Raw genomic sequence first — 22,681 nt, forward strand, 5'->3', positions numbered from 1 at the left:
AAGTTGGGTTGCAGGCTTCTGGAGGCTTTCTGCACAATTTGGTACAAATCCAACACCAGTTAAATTGAATAGACTGCAAAGACTAAGTATATTTAATGCCATCCTTCCATTTTCTACCGCTTATCCCTTTGTTCGAACGTAATTTTTTTTTTTTGCCAATTATCATTAAAATCATCAATTAGAATTTAATGGCAGCAACACATTGCAAAAAAAGTTGGCACAGGGGCATTTTTACCACTGTGTTACATGTTCTTTTCTTTTAACAACACTCAGTAAACGTTTGGGAATTGAGGAGACCAATTTTAGAAGGTTTTCAGGTGGAATTCTTTCCCATTCTTGTTTGATGTACAGCTTAAGTTGTTCAACAGTCCAAGGTCTCCGTTGTGGTACTTTAGGCTTCATGTTTTGCCACACATTTTCAATGGGAGACAGGTCTGGTTCTTTTCAACTTTGGACTCGTCAGACCACTGAACACTCTTACACTTTACTTCAGTCCATCTTGAATGAGCTCAGGCCCAGCAAAGCCAGCGGCGATTTTATGTGTTGTTAATAAATGGCTTTCGCTTTGCATAGTAGAGTTTTAACTTACATTTACAGATGTAGCGAGAAACTGTAGTTACTGACAGTGGTTTTCTGAAGTGTTCCTGAGCCCATGTGGTGATATACTTTACACACTGATGTCGAAAGTCACGGGCATTCAACGTTAGTTTTTAGCTTTGCAGTGATTTCTCCAGATTCTCTGAACCTTTTGATAATATTACGGACCGTAGATGGTTAAATCCTTAAATTCTTTGCATTAGATAGATAGATAGTACTTTATTGATTTCCTTCAGGAGAGTTCCTTCAGGAAAATTAAAATTCCAGCAGCAGTGTACAGAGTTGAGATCAATTTAAAAAAGTAAATAATGGGGGTATAAATGGAAACAAAATAGAGAAATATTACAATAAGAATAAGAATAAAAATAAAAAGCAACAATGGGAATACAAATATAACAGTGAAATAAGAATATAACAAGAGAAACTAGGCAGTAGTGCCCATGTTATGAAAACGTATTGCACTGTTATTGTTTTGCATCCCCTGTCATCCTAGAACCCCCCACCCCCCGCACCAGAGAGGAGTTGTACAGTCTAATAGCATGTGGGACAAAGGAGTTTCTGAGTCTATTAGTCCTGCACTTGGGATGAAGCAGTCTAGCACTGAACAGGCTCCTCTGGCTACTGATAACTGTATACAGAGGGTGACTGCTATCATCCAGGATGCTCACTAGTTTTTCCACTGTCCTCTTCTCTGCCACCGTCACCAGTGAGTCCAGTTTCATTCCGATTGTAGAACCGCCCCGCCTGATCAGTTTCTCCAGTCTGGAGCTGTCCTTCTTAGATGTACTGCCCCCCCAGCACACTACCATGTAGAGCAGAACACTGGCAACCACAGACTGGTAGTACATCCACAGGAGTTTTCTACAAATGTTGAAGGAGCGCAGTCTCCTGAGGAAGTACAGCCTGCTCTGTCCTTTCTTGTACAGGTGGTCCGTGTTAACAGTCCAGTCCAGCTTATTGTCCACCCAAACCCAGAGGTACTTGAATGAGTCCACGGTCTGTACCTCAACTCCCTCGATCACAATAGGTTGTGACTGTGGACTCGACCTCCCAAAGTCAATGACCAGCTCCTTGGTCTTTGACGGATTGAGCTGCAAGAGGTTTGTGTGGCACCAAACAGCAAAGTCCCTCACCAGGTTCCGAAACTCCTCCTCTCTGCCGTCCCTGATGCACCCGACGATGGCAGTGTCGTCCGCGTACTTCTGGACGTTAGCTGGATTAGCTGGTTCAGAAATGTTGTTCTTAAACTGTTTGAAAATTTGCTCCCGCATTTGTTCACAAAGTAATGACTCTTGCTCCATCCCCGATTGTGAATGACTGAGCATATCATGGAAGTTGCTTTTATACCCAATCATGGCACCCACCTGTGTGTTTGATGAGCATTCCTCAACTTTCTCTGTCTTTTTTGCCACTTTTGCCAGCTTTTTTAAACATGTTGCCGGCATCAAATTCCAAATGAACTAATATTTGCAAAAAATAGCAAACTTTACCAGTTCGAACATTAGGTATCTTGTCCTTGCAGTATATTCAGTTGAATATAGGTTGAAAATGATTTGCAAATCATTGTATTCTGTTTTTATTTACTATTTACACAAGGTGCCAACTTCACTTGTTTTGGGTTTTGTACAATACCTGGGAATGTGGTGGTAAATCGAGTACTTTTTTTGACAACTGGTATTTTGATTACCGAATAAAAGCAATGCACTCCTCTTTTTCACTTTTTATGTGTACCTCTACTCTCTAATATAGTCACAACACACTTTAAGCGTGTATGAGGTGTGTTGTGAACCAGAGTTATGCCACATCTGCAGTTATGCTACACTGCCATTGTTCTATTATAATTTGTTTATGAGCGAGGGTGAACCGATAACGACAAATTTGCATTTGTGACAGGCTGCCATGAATAAAGAAATATATAGGAAATACTGGCTTTTCTAAACAACAGGTATACTTCTTCAGCAGGAACTCATTGCCCATGTGCTCAAAATTGACATGGACGAGGAAAGGTGTTGTACATTATTTGAAAATGATGATACTAATGTATTTTGTTGTGTGTTGGTATTTACATGGTATCGAAGTACTGATACTTTTAACAACCCGATCCCGCAGTGTTGGCAACGTTCATGCAGCCCTAGGCCATGACACAACCACCACCACGCTGACAGTACAGTAGGCAAGAACCAATTTTCCTGGTACTCACTTGTTGCTATCTATTTAGACTATAATGGCAGTTTTTTTTTTTTTTTTTACTTTTGGGTTTTCCCTCTCAGCAGTTGCTACGGTTAGTCAATCAACATAGTTTTTACGCCGGGTGCACTTTCTGATGCAACCCAGATTCAGAATGGAACCCAGTCCGCTGCCATGAAAGACAGAAGCATGTACCATTACACCAACAGGGATTTAGACCAAAACGGCTGTCTGAGTCATTTTCAGTGTACTGTATTTACACATGGTTTTCAAGTTTGACCTTCCTATCCATGAGGACTTACACAACCTTTCAATTGGGTTGAGCATCAGGCGTAGATGGAAATCAGGATTTATATTCTGACTCTCCCTGAACTGTCCAAATTTTTTATTTTCAATTCCTATGTTCATGATCAGTCCGCCGACCGGAACACTCTAATTACTTTTATGAGATCTGATACCTTTGAGATCACTCTGCAATTGTAATTTATGATTTGGAGCTGTTTATAGTATGGCCCTCTTATTCCTTTGCAGATTCCGCTTAGGCTACATTCGTAATAATATAAACAGTCAGAGCTGCGAGCCTTGTCAGGGTCTGTAGATGAGCCTGTTGCTGAGTGGTGGACGATTCTCACCATCCTTGTACCAGAGGTCTATTGCTGCGGTTTGTCTGGTTTGGCAGCCACATGCCGGACACCACAGAAATGTGTACACCCCTGTACAGCTCCCATTAATCTTCTTTGTTACAGACTAAAATTGGGAATGTGGTTTTTAAACTCTGGGCTTTTCAGATTCGCCTTGCCATGATTGAGTTAATATGCAGGCTTTTGTCCAACTACAGCATTTAAAACTAAGAGTCATGATTTCATCTAAGATCTCTCTGCGCTCCTTGACACAGCCGAGACTTTGATAAAACTCAAGGAACCTCAAGAATTGCATGCAGACTGTCTTTGAATTGGTGACAAACTGCATACACATGTCATGTGACCAAGGAAAACGCTGTTTCGTAGTCACAAGACTCCAGGTTTCTATGTGTTGTACGAGCCAATGCAGTCATAACTTTATGGTTATACTTTTTTACAGTATCTAAACAGAAATGAGTTATCCTTGGCAGGGGTTTACTTCTTGTAAACTGTTAAAACTCACTGTTATGTTTTCACCACATCCCGTAAGTTTGTGTAGTCAACTGTCGGAATGTCTTTTTAATTTTCTGTATAGTACATCATGAAACCAATGACATTTAGGACATTGTCAATTTGGTTTAAGATTCATGACATTGTTATTGACATGTTTGCATAGCACTGGTTCTGTCATCCTAATCAATAGCACTTTAATACAGCCCCTATCCACTGTTGCCCCAGATCGCATGTCATGTGGATTTTTGACTTTCCTGCCAGTCATATGTCTGGTCATTTTGTAAATTTTGTAGTTTTAGAGTCACTGGTCTTGCTATGAGCGCTTTTATTGAGAACTAGCCTGGTGTGCATGTTGACTTGGTTTCTGTTCTTCAGTGGGTCATTTGTACCTTTGGGCCCTATCGGAAACAAGCAGCCATCTAACCAGTGCGTGCTCCTCAGCAAGCCATATTAACCCTGTCGCCCTCTTCAATCCCCTCAACAATGAGTCACACGTGCTGTGACTCAACACCCACAGCTGAAGGTTGTACTCCAGCGCCACAATCCATCCTTGACCAAGGACAATAAGGCCAGTTACTTACTCTTATGGCAGGGCCGAATCTGATTCTAGCTCAGGTTCTGCCAAAACATTTAATCGAAACATGTTGTCAGGGGATGATATCACTTTCTTACCTAATGGATTAAAAATGAACGGGGATGAACAGAGCTTTAGGATTCATGCCTCATTTCAAAAGCTGTAATATTTCACATGGAGTGTCAATGCACGTCATACCGGTGTCCATGTACTTCGATCCGATTCCTCACGTGCATTGGAGATCAATGCGCAATAGTCTGAATAAAAACTCTTCCTGAAACAATGTGGATTTCTTTACAGTTGACATCCAAACTTGATTGGTGTTTATGCCAATCAAGTTGGGATGTTTACAGGGAAAGAAATAACTCTTATAGGATCAGATGTAAATGTATTTCAGGAGAACATATGTGACAACAACAGAATCGATATCTGATGGACAGCATAGGAAGTAACAGTGTTTTCCAGTAGTCTATTTAATTGCTATTTCAAACGTTACAACGACTTTACCGACGGTAAAATATGGCACGTTCTTATCTAACTGCTGGTATTTGACTTGGCTCACTCAGCATGGCTCTGTCATGGCTAAGCTGCATACAAAAACAATCTGATTGTCCTTTTTATTTAATGAGGAGTGACAGACACATCGGTAATAATTATAATTAATTGGCTAAGGTAGTCTAACTCCTTATAAGCCAGTCAGTGCTATAATTCAAGGAGGTGGGTATTGTTTTTATAAATGTCAATGCCCGGAAATACCTCCATAAGAGAACTAAATCCAACAACTGCAACTACTGAATGATCTGTCGTGGTAAAACTGGTGCTTTGAGGATTGAAGTCAGGCATTAATTCAACTTCACTGATATAAAATGAAATAACGTACTGTACATGTGAAATATCATTATGTCCCAAAGCAAAGTCTGAGTAACTCAAATTTTATAAAACATTTGTCAAGGCCAGATGTTTTTTTCAACGAAATAACGCATTAATTAATTTTCCGAATAACTAAGTTGTGTATGAGGGAATAAATCCATTACTAGTAATAACTTATTTGGGAAAGTAACTAGTAATAAAAATAATAAATTTTTGAAAGTAATTTGTAAAACGCTGCTGAAAGAACTGATGTTTTGGCCCATTGAAACTGTACTATGAGACAAAACAATGCTATACTGTATATCACAATGCAGAAGCACACGCACCAAGGAATGGTTTAGCCTGCAAGGCCGGGTAATTTCCACGTTTACATCAGCACCCACCCACACGTCTCACTTGTGAGCGAACCCTCTGTGCCTTGGTTGGCTTGTCCAGCCGTTTCCGGTCCAACAAGCAATGATCCCTAAATTCGGAACTGAAGTTGTGTTCATCTTCGTATCCGAAGGACAAACATTATATTGCAATAATTGACATGTTTTTCAATTCCTGTTGGTCAGGTTGTTCTAATACACAATAGTGCCAGAAATTAATAGGCCTTCCTGACTTTGCGCAAACCTTGACTTCCATCACAGATGCCCTCCGCTGCAGGCCATTGTGAATGTTCTATTGTGACTATTTTTAGCAGAGTCTGTGGTGTGACAGGGGCCCGCATGAGGGCCACGATGATACAGTTTCTCTGTCTACCCCCTTCTGTTCAGATAGATTGTTTAAACAGTATTCAATGCCGGGGACGGTTCCCATGACAACACCATAAATATTTACTTGAAAAGGCCGCCCCGCTTTCTTGAGAAGCAGTTGTCTGTAAGCTACTCCAGCAATGTTATTTCTTCCATGCTTGTTTTCCATTGTTTTGTCAAATACAAGTAGTGTGGGATAGGTTTGGCTATTTAGAGGTTTTCTTTCCAGATTAATCTTTTCACTCATTTTACTCGGAAAGAATGTCTGGATTTTGATGATGATCAATTTGCTAGCACTACCTGAATTGTAGCAATTTCAATGATTTGTTTAAAGGAGACTTATGACGATTTTCTCTTTTTTCTGACTCAGATGATCAAATCTTGGATACTCGTGTTAAACAACACCAAAGCGTCATATCATAAGGTTCATGTATTTGGCATTAGATTGCACACAGTTTGGAATGCCTCTGAACGCTGTGTTATTTTTTATAACCGTACGCCATTTGTGAATTCACAGATTGTTGGACTTACTTATGTGGGGATCCTCCTATCTGCTGTTGACCTGTAGGTATCTTCTACAGGCTGCTTCTCCATCGTCTAACAATAAGAAACTAGGACATTGTTGTTTATTTTGCACATGGATATCTTGGAGTGACTGACCGCAGAGGTCAGAGTTGACAATAATCAATATTTATGTCTTTGTACCAAAAGTAATGCTCGATTGTCGAGTTTGTTGAGTCGAACCAGATTGAACCAACAGCTTCTCCATATTATCATGGATAAATGTCAGCAGATTTGAATTGCTGTTTTGTGCAGTAGATAGGATCTTTGATCCAAGACACAACTTACACTGAACTAAAATGTCCTTTTCTTTTTGCTTGACAAAAGAAAAGTAGTGAGAATATTTCCATGTTAAGAAATTTGACTTTGGCTCCGCATGGTCTTGTTAGTAAACACAGACCCCCTCCCGGCCCCACACACACACACGCACGCACGCACACACAAACACACACACACACACAGTGCCCCTTTTCTGCAACTCTTCAGTAAAACACACTCAGATCTTCTCAGTTTCTAGCCGATACTACATAAAAAAATAACGTAAAATAACGCAGTAACGCATCATGTAGTAACGGTAACTGAGTTACTGAATATAAAAAATTACGCGTTAGACTACTAGTTACCGCCAAACATAACGGCGTTACAGTAACGCGTAACTGTCCAGTCCCAACACTGAATATATGTTAATTAGAATCATCATATGCCCTTTTGTTTAAGATAATTAAAATTAACACTGCCATTTCAGTCGACACTTCCTAGAAAAATAATAATTATACATTTGCTTTAACATTGTGTTAGTAGTGTACAAGAGCAGTGTAAGTGACATGGCAAAAACAAGTTACAGTTATGATGGCCAAGCAGATTTGAAAGTGCAGGGTTGTGTCCAAAAATAACTGCTGAATTGGGCAGTTCATCCACAAAAAAGGTCTTGTACTGTAGAAGCGGGTCAGATCAAACAGCATATTGTGGTTCCCGCTGGTGCTGATGTGGCTGACAGAAGCGGGCCGAGTGGCTTGAGGCTGCGCATCCTGTACAGAGTGAAGCTGGAGTGTTCAAATTCCATGGGTAAATTTTCTCTTTTGTTTCCACCATCCATGCCATCACATTTGTATGGTTAGTGTCACTATCAGTCAATCAATTAATGTTTATTTATATAGCCCTAAATCACAAGTGTCTCAAAGGGCTGCAAAAACCACAGCGACATCCCCGGTAGCGCCCACATGAGGGCAAGGAAAAACTCACACCTAATGGGACGTCGGTGACAGTGACAATGATGACTATGAGAAACCTTGGAGAGGACCGCATATGTGGGCAACTAGTAATTAAAGACTAATATGTACAAGACTGATGAGACAAGATGACACTTCTTGTCAATGAGAAAGGACGCAAAGAAAAAGGCTCCGCTATCGCTACCGGAGTTTTTGTTCAATCTGAAGATTTTGACCACTGATTTGCAATCACAGCCACAGGAGAGTCACCTGGCATCTTCGACCTGATTTTGGTCAGTGTAGAGGCACTGATACGCTGAAATAAGACAAGTTGGAAGAGCCGTTAGATGCAAGCCATTAGCGTCTTACCGCAATTTAAAGCGGTTGCCTATTAACCAAAGGCTACGGCGAGTTTACAGCTGTTTTAAAGTGCTTCCAACGTCGCAGAGTGATACAAGTTGACTGGCTGATACATCAAATTGATCTCTGAACGGCGAAAGGTACGGATTAATTGAAACAAACAAGTTATAAGTGCCGCAAGCCGCTAAAGCAACTGCCGTTAAGACACAAGAGGCACTGACGTCATCGACCTGCCGCAATGCCAAAAGTTAAAGGAAAGACTGAAATCCCGAAACGCTCGGTGTCAGCCGACACAGGACACAACTGGGAACAAGATTTGAGACTGGACACAGGACATGATGTAAATCAAGAAGGGATACTACAAAAATACTCAATGTATTTAAAGAAGAATTGAAAGAAGAAATTGAACAAATGAAAGAAGAAATTAAAGAAATGATGGGTGGATGGAACAATAATATGAAAGCAAGAAACACGTCAATAATGAATAAAGCTAAATATGTTCCAGACCAAAAATCACTTCATATTCTCTACTGCTCACTAATGTTACCATATCTGAGTTACTATCTGTAGAAATATGGGGAAATAATTACAAAAGTACACTTCATTTACTAACAGTGTTACAAAAAATATCAGTTAGAATAATACATAATGTTGGCTATAGAGAACATACAAACCTTTTATTTATTGAATCAAAGATACTGAAATTCCACGACATGGTGAAATTGCAAACAGTTAAAATTATACACAAAGCAAACTATAACCTGCTACCCAAGAATATACAACAATTCTTCTCAACAAAAGAGGAGAAATGTAATCTTAGAGAAAAATGTAATTTAAAACATTTGTACGCGCGTACAACACTTAAGACCTTCAGTATATCTGTATGTGGAATTAAATTAGATACATAGATCGATAGATAGATAGATAGATAGATAGATAGATAGATAGATAGATAGATACATAGATAGATAGATACATAGATAGATAGATAGATAGTATTTTATTGATTCCTTCAGGAGAGTTCCTTCAGGAAAATTAAAATTCCAGCAGCAGTGTACAGAGTTGAGATCAATTTAAAAAAAAAGGAAAAAGTAAATAACGGGGGTTTAAATGGAAACAAAATAGAGAAATATTACAATAAGAATAAAAAATAGAAAGCAACAATGGGAATAAAATTATAACAGTAAAATAAGAATATAACAAGACAAAGTAGGCAGTAGTGACCATGTTATGAAAACGTATTGCACTGTTATTGTTTATCATCCCCTGTCATCCTAGTACCCCCCGCTCCAGAGAGGAGTTGTACAGTCTAATGGCGTGTGGGACAAAGGAGTTTTTGAGTCTATTAGTCCTGCACTTGGGATGAAGCAGTCTAGCACTGAATAGGCTCCTCTGGCTACTAATAACGCTATGCAGAGGGTGACTGGCATCATCCAGGATGCTCACTGGTTTGTCCCCAGTCCTCTTCTCTGCCACCGTCACCAGTGAGTCCAGTTTCATTCCCATTGTAGAACCGAATTATGGAAAGGATTAAGCATACAAATCAAACAATGTACTAATATGATCCACTTCAAGAAACTCTTCAAACTTAAAGTGTTTACAAAGTACAAAAAAGAAGAATCATGATAAACATTCTGAATTTATTTATCCATCCATTCTTTTATTCTCAAAATAATCTTACTTATCTCATCGTATGGAATATAACTTACTTCACCAGTTATTTATTTAGTTATTTTTATTGTGATACTTATGGAGTATATTGTGAATACATTGAGAACAGGAAGTGAACAAAAGTTTTAGCAACTGTGATGTAAAAGAAAATGGGTAGGATTTAATAAGCTCTGCTTCTTCCTACTCCTTTTCGAACATGTTGAAAAGAGAAACTGGAAATTGTGATGTATCATGTTGTATGCTTGCATGTTCGAAATAAACTCAAACTCAAACTTTTACTGTAAATACAAAGCTTTATCACTTGGACTGTTCAACCCAGGCCACTCTTGTAGCTGAATGTTTTCTACATTTTAAGATTAGGAACCATATGTGGCACTCTGGACATCATTTGTTCATTTATTGGTATTATTTATGTTCTTAACTGGGCCACCCCCATATCTTTATAAATGACATGTCATTTGTAAAGACATGCCAGGCTGACAATAGGATAATGTAAACAACACTGCCAGAGCAGCAATGAGTTTATAGTAGGTGTGTGAATGATCAACAATCAATATTATTGGCAGAAATAGAGGGCCCCAAAATCAAATTTTGCTTAGGGCCCAATGGAGGCTTGGGCCGGCACTGGGTGGTTATCATTAATAATTGCGTTAAACAATTATTGACCCGTTCCCATGTTCTCATGCATGAGCGAGGGATTTGCTATTGTAGATTATTTAGAGTAGTCGGGTTGATTTATATTAGGCAAAATGCGGGTGTTTTATATGGAGCTTGTGTAAAACGTAAAAGATTGCGCTGAATGTTTGGTCCTTCCTGTTATTGTCTCAACAGATGACGGGAAGGTGTTCCATGGCAGTGGTGTCGGAGACGTTTTTGGACCTCGTTGTTTCAAGGGTGACATCATGGGCTGCGGCGAGACTATATCCTGAATGGTAATGGTTCAAATACTGTATTTACATTTGTTTATTTAGCCTAGGTGGCATGGTGGTGGGAGGTTCGTTTCAGAGATGAGCTTAATGGCTCTCTGAAGGGAGCAAGGTCAGTAGAGCCATTTTTTTCAATGACCCGTTCAAAAGACTGGCTCATCGATATATTTGTAAATTTTTAAAACACTTTTGTAACGAAACACCTAAGATCACACTATCTTATCAAGATCTAAGATCACACTATTTTATCACTAAGATAAAGTTCAGATTATAATCTTTCAAGTTTACAAATCCCACCAATATACTGTACAAACATATATACGTATACACATACTGTACATATACAAGCACATGTGTATACATACAATCATGCATACACACATATCATCAAACGTATATTAACGTTGTTCCCCACGAGCAGGGGTCCCCAAACTTTTTGACTCAGGTGCCACATTGGCCGGGGGCCGGGCTATGAATATATCTATATATCTATATATATATATATATATATACTGTATATATAATTATATATATATACAGTGTATATATATATGTATATATATATTTATATATATAATATCTCCTCTCTGAGCTGCCACCTTACCGTGGTGGAGGAGTTTGCGTGTCCCAATGATCCTAGGAGCTATGTTGTCCGGGGGCTTCTATGCCCCTGGTAGGGTCTCCCAAGACAAACAGGTCCTAGGTTAGGGATCAGACAAAGAGCAGCTCGAAGAACTGAAGTGAATTGAATTATATTTATATAGCGCTTTTCTCTAGTGACTCAAAGCGCTTTACATAGTGAAACCTAATATTTATTTATTTAAGTTACATTTAAACCAGTGTGGGTGGCACTGGGAGCAGGTGGGTAACGTGTCTTGCCCAAGGACACAACAGCAGTGACTAGGCTGGCAGAAGCGGGAATCGAACCTGCAACCCTCAAGTTGCTGGCACGGCCACTCTACCAACCGAGCTATACCGTTCGGTATAGCTCGGTTGACTTCTATGGATATACAACAACGGAGACTCAGTTTTCCCTCGCCCGGGTCACCGGGCCCCCGTCTGGAGCCAGGCCCGGAGTTGGGGCACAATGGCGAGCGCCTGGTGGCCGGGCCTGTTCCCATGGGGCCCCGCCGGGCACAGCCTGAAGAGCCAACGTGGGTCACCCCTCCAATGGGCTCACCACCCATAGCAGGAGCCATAGAGATCGGGTGCGTTGTGAGCTGGGCGGCAGCCGAAGGCAGGGCACTTGGCGGTCCGGTCCTCGGCAACATAAGCTAGCGCTCTGGACGTGGAACGTCACCTCACTGGGGGGGAAGGCGCCTGAGCTAGTGCGCGAGCTAGCGAAGTTCCGACTGGATATAGTCGGACTCACCTCGACGCACAGCTAGGGCTCTGGAATCAGTTCTCTCGAGAAGGACTAAATTCTCTACCACTCTGGCGTTGCACGCAGTGAGAGGCGACAAGCTGGGGTAGCAATTCTTGTTTCCCCTCGGCTCAAAGCCTGTACCTTGGAGTTCAACCTAGTGGACGGGAGGGTAGCCTCCCTCCGCCTTCGGGTGGGGGGACGGGTCCTGACTGTTGTTTGTGCTTACGCACCAAACAGCAGTTCAGAGTACCCACCCTTGTTGGATACACTCGAGGGACTACTGGAAAGTGCTCCCTCGGGTGATTCCCTTGTCCTACTGGGGGACTTCAACGCTCATGTTGGCAACGACAGTGAAACCTGGAGAGGCGTGATTGGGAAGAATGGCACCCCGGATCTGAGCCCGAGTGGTGTTTTCTTATTGGACATTTGTGCTCGTCACAGATTGTCCATAACAAACACCATGTTCAAACATAAAGGTGTCCATATGTGCAATTGGCACCAGGAGACCTTAGGCCGCAGTTCCATGATCGACTTTGTAGTTGTGTCATCGGATTTGCAGCCTCATGTTTTGGACACTCGGGTGAAGAGAGGGGTGGAGCTTTCTACCGATCACCACCTGGTGGTGAGTTGGCTGCGATGGTGGGGGAGGATGCCAGACAGACCTGGCATGCCCAAACGCATTGTGAGGGTCTGCTGGGAACATCTGGCACAGTCTCCTGTCAGAGAGAGATTCAATTCCCAACTTCGGAAGAACTTTGAACATGTCACGAGGAGTGTGCTGGACATTGAGTCCGAGTGGACCATGTTCCGCACTTCTTATGTCAAGGAGGCTGATTTGAGCTGTGGCTGCAAGGTAGTTTGTGCCTGTCGTGGCGGTAATCCTAGAACTCGTTGGTGGACACCAGCGGTGAGAGATGCCATCAAGCTGAAGAAGGAGTCCTATCGGGTTCTTTTGGCTCATAGGACTCCGGAGGCAGTAGACAGGTACCGACAAGCCAAGCGGTGTGCAGATTCAGCGTTCACAGAGGCAAAAACTCGGACATGGGAGGATTTCGGGGAAGCCATGGAAATTGACTTCCGGACGGCTTCGAAGCGATTCTGGACCACCATACACCGCCTCAGGAAGGGGAAGCAGTGCACTGTCAACACCGTGTATGGTGCGGATGGTGTTCTGCTGATCTCGACTGCGGATGTTGTGGATCGGTGGAAAGACTACTTCAAAGACCTCCTAAATCCCACCAACACGTCTTCCTATGAGGAAGCAGTGCCTGGGGAATCTGTGGTGGACTCTTCTATTTCTGAGACTGAGGTTGCTGAGGTAGTTAAAAAGCTCCTCGGTGGCAAGACCCCGGGGGTGGATGAGATCCGCCCGGAGTTCCTTAAGGCTCTGGGGCTGTCTTGGTTGACAAGACTGTGCAGCATCGCGTGGACATTTGGGGCGGTACCTCTGGATTGGCAGACCGGGGTGGTGGTCCCTCTCTTTAAGAAGGGGGACCGGAGGGTTATTTCCAACTATCGTGGGATCACACTCCTCAGCCTTCGCGGTAAGGTTTATTCAGGTGTACTGGAGAGGAGGCTACGCCGGATAGTTGAACCTCGGATTCAGGAGGAACAGTGTGGTTTTCGTCCTGGTCGTGGAACTGTTGACCACCTCTATACTCTCGGCAGGGTGCATGGGAGTTTGCCCAACCAGTCTACATGTGCTTTGTGGACTTGGAGAAGGCATTCGACCGTGTACCCAGGGAAGTCCTGTGGGGAGTGCTCAGAGAGTTTGGGGTACCGGACTGTCTGATTGTGGCGGTCCGCTCCCTGTACGATCAGGGTCAGAGCTTGGTCCGCATTGCCGGCAGTAAGTCGGACATGTTTCCAGTGAGGGTTGGACTCCGCCAAGGCTGTCCTTTGTCACCGATTCCGTTCATAACTTTATGGACAGAATTTCTAGGCGCAGTCAAGGCGTTGAGGGGTTCCGGTTTGGTGGCCACGGGATTGGTCTCTGCTTTTTGCAGATGATGTGGTTCTGATGGCTTCATCTGGACAGACGGGTCGGTGCGACGTCTTCAGTAATGCGGCCGCTGAATCGATCCGTTGTAGTGAAGAAGGAGCTGAGCCGGAAGGCAAAGCTCTCAATTTACAGGTCGATCTACGTTCCCATCCTCACCTATGGTCATGAGCTTTGGGTCATGACGGAAAGGACAAGATCACAGGTACAAGCGGCCGAAATGAGTTTCCTTCGCCGGGTGGCGGGGTTTTCCCTTAGAGATAGGGTGAGAAGCTCTGCCATCCGGGAGGAGCTCAAAGTAAAGCCGCTGCTCCTCCACATCGAGAGAAGTCAGATGAGGTGGTTCGGGCATCTGGTCAGGATGCCACCCAAACGCCTCCCTAGGTAGGTCCCAGGACACGTTGGGAAGACTATATCTCCCGGCTGGCCTGGGAACGCCTCGGGATCCCCCGGGAAGTGCTGGACGAAGTGGCTGGGGAGAGGAAAGTCTGGGCTTCCCTGCTTAAGCTGCTGTCCCCGCGACCCAACCTCGGATAAGATGGATGGATGGATATATATACTGTATATATACAGTGGGGCAAAACAGTATTTAGTCACCCACCGATTGAGCAAGTTCTCCCACTTAAAATGATGACAGAGGTCTCTAATTTTCATCATAGGTACACTTCAACTGTGAGAGGCAGAATGTGAAAAAAAAATCCAGGAATTCACATTGTAGGAATTTTAAATAATTTATTTGTTAATTATGGGGGAAAATAAGTATTTGGTCAACCATTCAAAGCTCCCACTGATGGAAGGAGGTTTTGGCTCAAAATCTCACGATACATGGCCCCATGCATTCTTTCCTTAACACGGATCAATTCTCCTGTCCCCTTAGCATAAAAACAGCCCAAAGCATGATGTTTCCACCCCCATGCTTCACAGTAGGTATGGTGTTCTTGGGATGCAACTCAGTATTCTTCTTCCTCCAAACACGACAAGTTGAGTTTATACCAAAAAGATCGATTTTGGTTTCATCTGACGACATGACATTCTCCCAATCCTCTGCTGTATCATCCATGTATCCATTTTGGTATAAACTCAACTCATCGTGTTTGGAGGAAGAAGAATACTGAGCTGCATCCCAAGAATACCATACCTACTGTGAAGCATAGGGGTGGAAACATCATGCTTTGGGGCTGGTTTTCTGTTAAGGGGACAGGACGTTTGATCCGTGTTAAGGAAATAATTAATGGGGCCATGTATCATGAGATTTTGAGCCAAAACCTCCTCCCATCAGTGAGAGCTTTGAATGGTTGACCAAATACTTGTTTTCCGCCATAATTCACAAATAAATTCTTTAAAATTCCTACAATGTGAATTCCTGGATTTTTTTTTCACATTCTGTCTCTCAGAGTTTAAGTGTACCTATGATGAAAATTACAGACCTCTGTCATCATTTTAAGTGGGAGAACTTGCACAATCGGTGGCTGACTAAATACTTTTTTGCCCCACTGTATATAAATATGATGATCTTACATTATCGATGGGAAAATGCATTTTTAGACAATATGATTTGCCTGAGCGGCTAGGAGAAACCAAGAGTAACAAGCGTTAGAAAAGGGATTTGAAAGGACTGGTTCTTTTTGATTTATTTTTTTAACTTGGGACTTCCCGCGGGCCGGATATTGGACTGTGGAGGGCCAGATCAGGCTTGCGGGCCGTAGTTTGGGGACCCCTGCTCTAGAAGGAACTGGGTAAATCACGGCACACTGCCAAAGCTTAACCTATGGATACTATAACAACCCACAAGGTTAAATGGTTTGCTTCTAATTCTTCTCCTTCATTTATTAGCTTTCTTTTGTAAATCAAGTTATCATTATCATTATGTATTGTTGCATTTGAAACATTTGTTTTGTTGATAACAAAGGTAATTATTGTTATTATTCATTATCAATAGTGCTATTTCTATTGGTATTTGTAGTGTAATAATGTTCATGGTCATTTCTGTGTTATTATTATTTACTCCACTAACTGCTTCTTTGCTATCCCTTTTCTTATCATATTTGTACTTATCGTATTTGTTGATGCCGTTCTGTTGTTATTGTTGTTGTTGTTTTGTCTCTGTCTTATCCTCCTCTTGTCCCCGCAATTTCCCCCTCTGTCTTCCTTTTTTTCCTCTTTCTATACCCTCCTGCTCCGGTCTGGCTGCGCCAAACATTAAATAAATCTGTTCAATAAAGTCAAATACAAATAAGGCAACAAGAGAAGTATCCCACACTTATATTTTGTAAAGTAAATCTTTGCAGCATATATGGGCATCTACATCAACTATATGATTTGCTTGAGTGGCTGGACAGGGAAAAAAAAATCTGCTTATAAACTCACACCAAAATGCATGAAGTTTATGATATGACCCTTTGGCATTGTTAATTGATAATATCAATAATAATTATAGATTATATTTATATAGCGCTTTTCTAGACATTCATTCAGTCCACATTCACACGTTAAGGCGGTAAGCTACATTTGTAGCCACAGTCGCCTCTGGTAGACTGACGGAAACGTGGCTGCCAATTTGCGCCTACGGCCTTACCGTAACATCCAGGTGTCTGGACTGGCGCTCTACTATCTGAGCCTCACTATATTCAACACATGTATCCAACATTGTAACAACACATATTAGTCGAAAAAGTAAACAATCATATTAGGTCCCATTTAAGGTAGCATACAGTGTGAACTAGAGTTGTACGGTATACCGGTATTAGTATAGTACCGCAATAGTAATAAATCATTTTTGGTATGATACCGTCTCTGAAATGTACCGGTCCTGCAACCCCCTGTGTCCGCGTCGAAGTCACGTCGTGACATTGCTGGTTTTACGAGCAGAGGCGCATGTTTGGTAGCACACAATCACGGAGTACTTACAAGCAGACACAGTGTGTAGACAGAAAAGGGAGAATGGACACATTTTGGCTTAATTCTAACAATATAGGTGAAGTTATAACATTGAAACGCCCTCAGGAAGAGGTGTTTTAAGACATGGCTAGCTAGTTAACGGCTAACGTCCATCCGCCGTCGGCAGTGTTTTAGCTACTTCTAAATCACTAATCCTTGCCTCCGTGGCGACGAATAAAGTAAGTTTCTTACAAGGATCATCCCTGCAAGACGAGGAATAGCTAAACATGCTTCACTATACACCGTAGCTCACAGGCGTCACAATGTAAACAAACGCCATGGGTGGATCTATACCTAACATCTACTGTAATTATATCAAGTACAGGCACATATCTAGTCAATACTATAATGGTTACGTCAATATGTTTTGGCATCACATCTACTTTTGTTTTTTTTAAATGTTTATTATGTTTATAAACTCAGGAAATATGTCCCTGGACACATGAGGACTTTGAATATGACCAATGTGTGATCCTGTAACTACTTGGTATTGGATCTATACCCACATTTGTGGTATCAGCCAAAACTAATGTAAAGTATCAAACAATAAAAGAATAAGGGATTATTACAATATAACAGAAGTGTACACAGAACATGTTAAAAGAGAAAGTAAGCAGATATTCACAGTAAATGAACACGTAGATTAATAATTCATTTTCTACCACTTGTCCTTAATAATGTTGACAAAATAATAGAATGATAAATGATACAATATGTTACTGAATACGTCAGCAGATTAATTAGGAGCCTTGTTTTGTTTACTTACTACTTAAAGACAAGTTGTCTAATACGTTCACTTTTTTATTTAATGACTTAATTGCTATAAGAAACATCTGTTTAATGTACCGTTAGATTTTTTCTTAAAATAAAGCCAATAATGCAATTTTTTTGTGGTCCCCTTCATTTAGAAAAGTACCGAAAAGTATCTAAATCATTTTAGTACCGGTACCAAGATATTGGTATTGTTACACCGCTAGTTTGAACACAGGTCATGTAATTGTGTATATATACTGTGTATATACAGTATTTGGCGGTGAACTTGTGTTAAATCCCCTGCAGGCGATGCAGATGACTGGGATCAGATGGAAGTCTTTTCTGGTCAAGCGGACATTCAGAAAATTGTGTATCTGAATTTGGACAAGGAGGTGGATGAGGAGGAAGATGGTGACAGAGAGGCGGGACAGGATGTTAGGAAGGTCATGGTAAGGGAACACAGCACATTTTTTTCACATGTCCTCCATACACGGTCTTCAACAGGATAGGTGTCTTGGGAGCAACAATAAGGACATGGTATGGCATGCCAGGAGCACTAAATTTTATCCCATCAACTTCAAGTATTCTTGCTGGTCTAACTGGCAGGGTGGCTGCACGCCTGTGTTAGCAGGTTGGAGGGGTCACTGAGTGGGTGTGAGTCTGTGAATATGCTGATAAAATCCAAGTGGGTGAGAACAGAAAAGTCCTAGGATTTTGTCAATATTTACTTAGCAGAACACATTACCCTCAATGCACTGCTCCCTGACATCAGGGGCCTTTGTTGGCGGGGCTGCACGTGTCTGAGGATGTCAAGGGTTGGTCGGGCCATTGGTAGGTGTGTGTGTGTGTGTGTGTGTGTGTGTGTGTGTGTGTGTGTGTGTGTGTGCGTGCGTGCGTGCGTGCGTGCGTGCGTGCGTGCGTGCGTGCGTGCGTGCGTGCGTGCGTGCGTGCGTGCGTGCGTGCGTGCGTGCGTGCGTGCGTGCGTGCGTGCGTGCGTGCGTGCGTGCGTGCGTGCGTGCGTGCGTGCGTGCGTGCGTGCGTGCGTGCGTGCGTGTGCGCAACTGTCCCTATACACGCACTGCAGCGCCATGTTACCGAGATTGTTGAAAACGTATGACGCCAGTTCCACTCACAATAGCATCTAAGCCTCTCCTTTTCAAGTGGGTGGTACCTGAAATGTTTGATATGTGAGACACACACTTCACACTACTTCACATGTTGTTTTAGTGCGTCTGTGTTTGCTCTCTGAGTTGGAAAGAAGCCCTTTTGTATGAACGCTGAACAGTGTCTTGATGTTCTTTTCATAACAGCTGGATAATATTTGATCACTGGCTGACTTGGTAGAGACATGTACTGTAAACATTGACTTGACTGACATCACACTTGTCGCCTATTTATTTAACTCTGTCACCCAGCCAGGGAATACGTAACACACAACCCAATTATATTTGGCTGCAACTAGACGGGAAACTAATGGCATTTTCACATTAAATGACGCAATTGCAATTTTTCTGCAGTGAGCGCAAACAACACAATGGTGACGCTGTAGTGTTGCTTAGAGCAGGAGAGACACACTTTTCTTCTGGAATCAAATATTCTATAACTTGTGCTGATGCTGAACACGGTGCACACAATGTTGATATTTAACTTGTAATAACAGTGTAGGCCATACACTAAATTTAAACGTGATCTCTGGTTAGCAGTGAGGTTCCACCAGACAATTGGACCCCAATCGGGACAAGTGGTAGAAACTGGATGGATGGATGGATTAGAATTCTTACTGTTTTAATGATTGGATTATTATCATGACAATCCTGTGATTGACAAAAGATCAGTCCAAAGTCCACAGTACCCCACCTCTTACCCAAAGCGAGCTGGGAGAGACTCAAACTTCCCAGTGACGCTGAACAACGTTTTGGCCATAATATGAATCAATTCCTGGTTTAACTTAAGTTTGTATTTACACCTGAATTAGCTCTAGTCCATCCATCCATCTATCCATCTTTTTCCGGCTGCTGTCGGGTCGCGGGGACAGCAGCCTAAGCAGAGAAGCCCAGACTTACCTCTCCCCAGCCATTTCGTCCAGCTCTTCCCGAAGGTTCCTGAGGCGTTCCCAGGCCAGCTGGGAGAAATAGTCTTCCCCGTGGCCTCCTACCGGTTGGACGTGCCCGAAACATCTCACTAGGGAGGTGTTCGGGTGGCATCCTGACCAGATGCCCGAAACACCTCATTTGGCTCCTCTCGATGTGGAGGAGTAGCGGCTTTACTTTGAGCTCCTCCCGGATGACAGAGCTTCTTACCCTATCTCTAAGGGAGAGCCCCGCCACCCCGCGGAAAAAACTAATTTCGGCCGCTTGTACCTGTGATCTTGTCCTTTCGGTCATGACCCAAAGCTCATGACCATAGATGAGGATGGGAACGTAGATCGACCGGTAAATTGAGAGCTTTGCCTTCCGGCTCAGCTCCTTCTTCACCACGACGGATCCATACAGCGTCCGCATTACTGAATACGCCGCACCGATCTGCCTGTCGACTCACGATCCACTCTTCCCTCACTTGTGAACAAGACTCCAAGGTACTTGAACTCTTCCACTTGGGACAAGATCTCTTCCCCAACCTGGAGATGGCACTCCACCCTTTTCCGGGCGAAAACCAAGGACTCGGACTTAGAGGTGCTGATTCTCATCCGAGTCGCTTCACACTCGGCTGCGAACCGATCCAATGAGAGCTGAAGATCCTGGCCAGTTGAAGCCATCAGGACCACATCATCTGCAAATAGCAGACATCTAATCCTGCAGCCACCAAACTTGACTGCGCCTAAAAATTCTGTCCATAAAAGTTATGAACAGAATCGGTGACAAAGGGCAGCCTTGGCGGAGTCCAACCCTCACTGGAAACGGGTCGGACTTACCTCCGGCAATGCGGACCAAGCTCTGACACTGATCATACAGGGAGCGGACCGCCACACTAAGACAGTCCGTTACCCCAAACTCTCTGAGCACTCCCCACAGGACTTCCCTGGGTACACGGTCGAATGCCTTCTCCAAGTCCACAAAGCACATGTAGACTGGTTGGGATAACTCCCATGCACCCTCAAGGACCCTGCCGAGAGTATAGAGGTGGTCCACAGTTCCACGACCAGGACGAAAACCACCCTGTTCCTCTTAAATCCGAGGTTCGACTATCCGGTGTAGCCTCCTCTCCAGTACACCTGAATAGATCTTACCAGGAAGGTTGAGGAGTGTGATCCTAGTCCTACTTTTAGAAAAAGACTAGGAAAATAAAATATTTTAATCAATGTCAGAGAAAGGCATTTCAGTAAGTCCTGGTTTACAATGTGATTTAGTCTAGAACTATAGAACCTGTATGTCAGATATCAAATTAATCAGGATTCATGTATATATACTGCAATTACTTATAAAAAATGACTTTTAAGATTATCGTTTAGAAACTGTACAGATCAACATACACAACTGCCATAATCTCCCATAAGAAATAAAGGAGACATAACTTGTCTAATGGTCAAACGGTGACTATTGTAAAACATACAGGCACAGCTTTTAATAACATTTGAAAATTTTTAACTGTCATGCAGGTATTAAAATAATTTAGGCACTGTTAATACGAGGACATGAAACCCATACAAAAACTTTAATGGCAACAACGTAAACACTGCAAAAATAAAAAATAAACTTTGTAAAACATACACAATAAACCAGTCTACCATAACTTTAGTCAAGAAAAACACACGTATGGTTAAGCAGGAGTGTCATCGCACATGGTTCTTATGTTTTAAAAATACCATAGATGCTCTAATTAACACCTCTGTTCAATTAACCTGCCTATAGTCGCCTAGTACGGGGTCTAGCCAGTAACCGGGCTTCAATAATTAGCCCTGGGTCAAGATTTTTGGTATGAACAATTATGGCTGTAGGGAACTTCTCGATGTATATTTGCTATTAAAGCTAGCCAAGCAATTTACAGAGGTCCAGGTCCTACTCCTCCAAATCCTATTGCTAGTTTGTCGTTCTTTTTCCATTTTGGAAGTGTTATAATGAGAAAAATTGCAATAAAAGTGTAATATTTGATTAGATTCTGCTCAAGAACCATATCTCTTTAATTGATAGTTCACATATGACAAAAGCTAAATGTACATTCCGGGTTTAAGGCCAACATATGCCACACACACTTGTTGAATGCATTTTACATGATAACATGTGTAGTAATTACTGGCCAAATGAATGATAATGCTGATTGAGGATCAGTAGAACTGATGACATCAGAATCACGGTTTAGCCCGATCAGGGTTTTATGCTGTCATTTACGATATCAATCATCCATGAGTAAGATGGGCGGACATCGTTCACATGTGTTATCTGTACATTTTTATCACAATTAAAATTGAAAAAAACACAGGACAGTATCAACATAATATTCAAACAATTTTCATATTATGTTTTTATTAAATATTGTACAGTTATCTTATCAAAATATTGTAAATAATACACAATAACTAAACAAAAGCAAACTATCATCGAGAGCTGCGTCTAACAACTATTTTGATAGTCAGCAAGTCATTGACTGTCTTAGCAATTAGTATATTAATCAGTTTATAAAGCGGACACAAATTTAACGGCTGTAATTTAGCCATCGATTTTTAAATTCAACTTGAGTTAATTCAGGTATGTGCTAACAACAAAATTGAGTAATTCACTTAAAAAGATGTATTTATACTGTAACTATGATGCTCATTTGGCTGTTACCAAAATAACTATTAAACTTGTGTCCTTTTACAAGAAAGG

At 42.1% G+C, this 22,681-nt stretch overlaps 1 protein-coding gene across 1 annotated transcript in view; it reads left to right on the forward strand.

Annotated features, from left to right (window-relative positions):
* spryd3 (SPRY domain containing 3) overlaps positions 1-22,681 on the forward strand; it is a 126,958-nt gene that overhangs the window by 83,315 nt on the left and 20,962 nt on the right. The window contains 1 exon segment of the mRNA XM_061904341.1: positions 18,186-18,328. Within this exon segment, the coding sequence (XP_061760325.1) occupies positions 18,186-18,328 (143 nt within the window).

This window comes from Nerophis ophidion, linkage group LG06 (genome assembly GCF_033978795.1).
Source record: "Nerophis ophidion isolate RoL-2023_Sa linkage group LG06, RoL_Noph_v1.0, whole genome shotgun sequence".
In the NCBI taxonomy this organism is placed as follows: domain Eukaryota; kingdom Metazoa; phylum Chordata; class Actinopteri; order Syngnathiformes; family Syngnathidae; genus Nerophis; species Nerophis ophidion.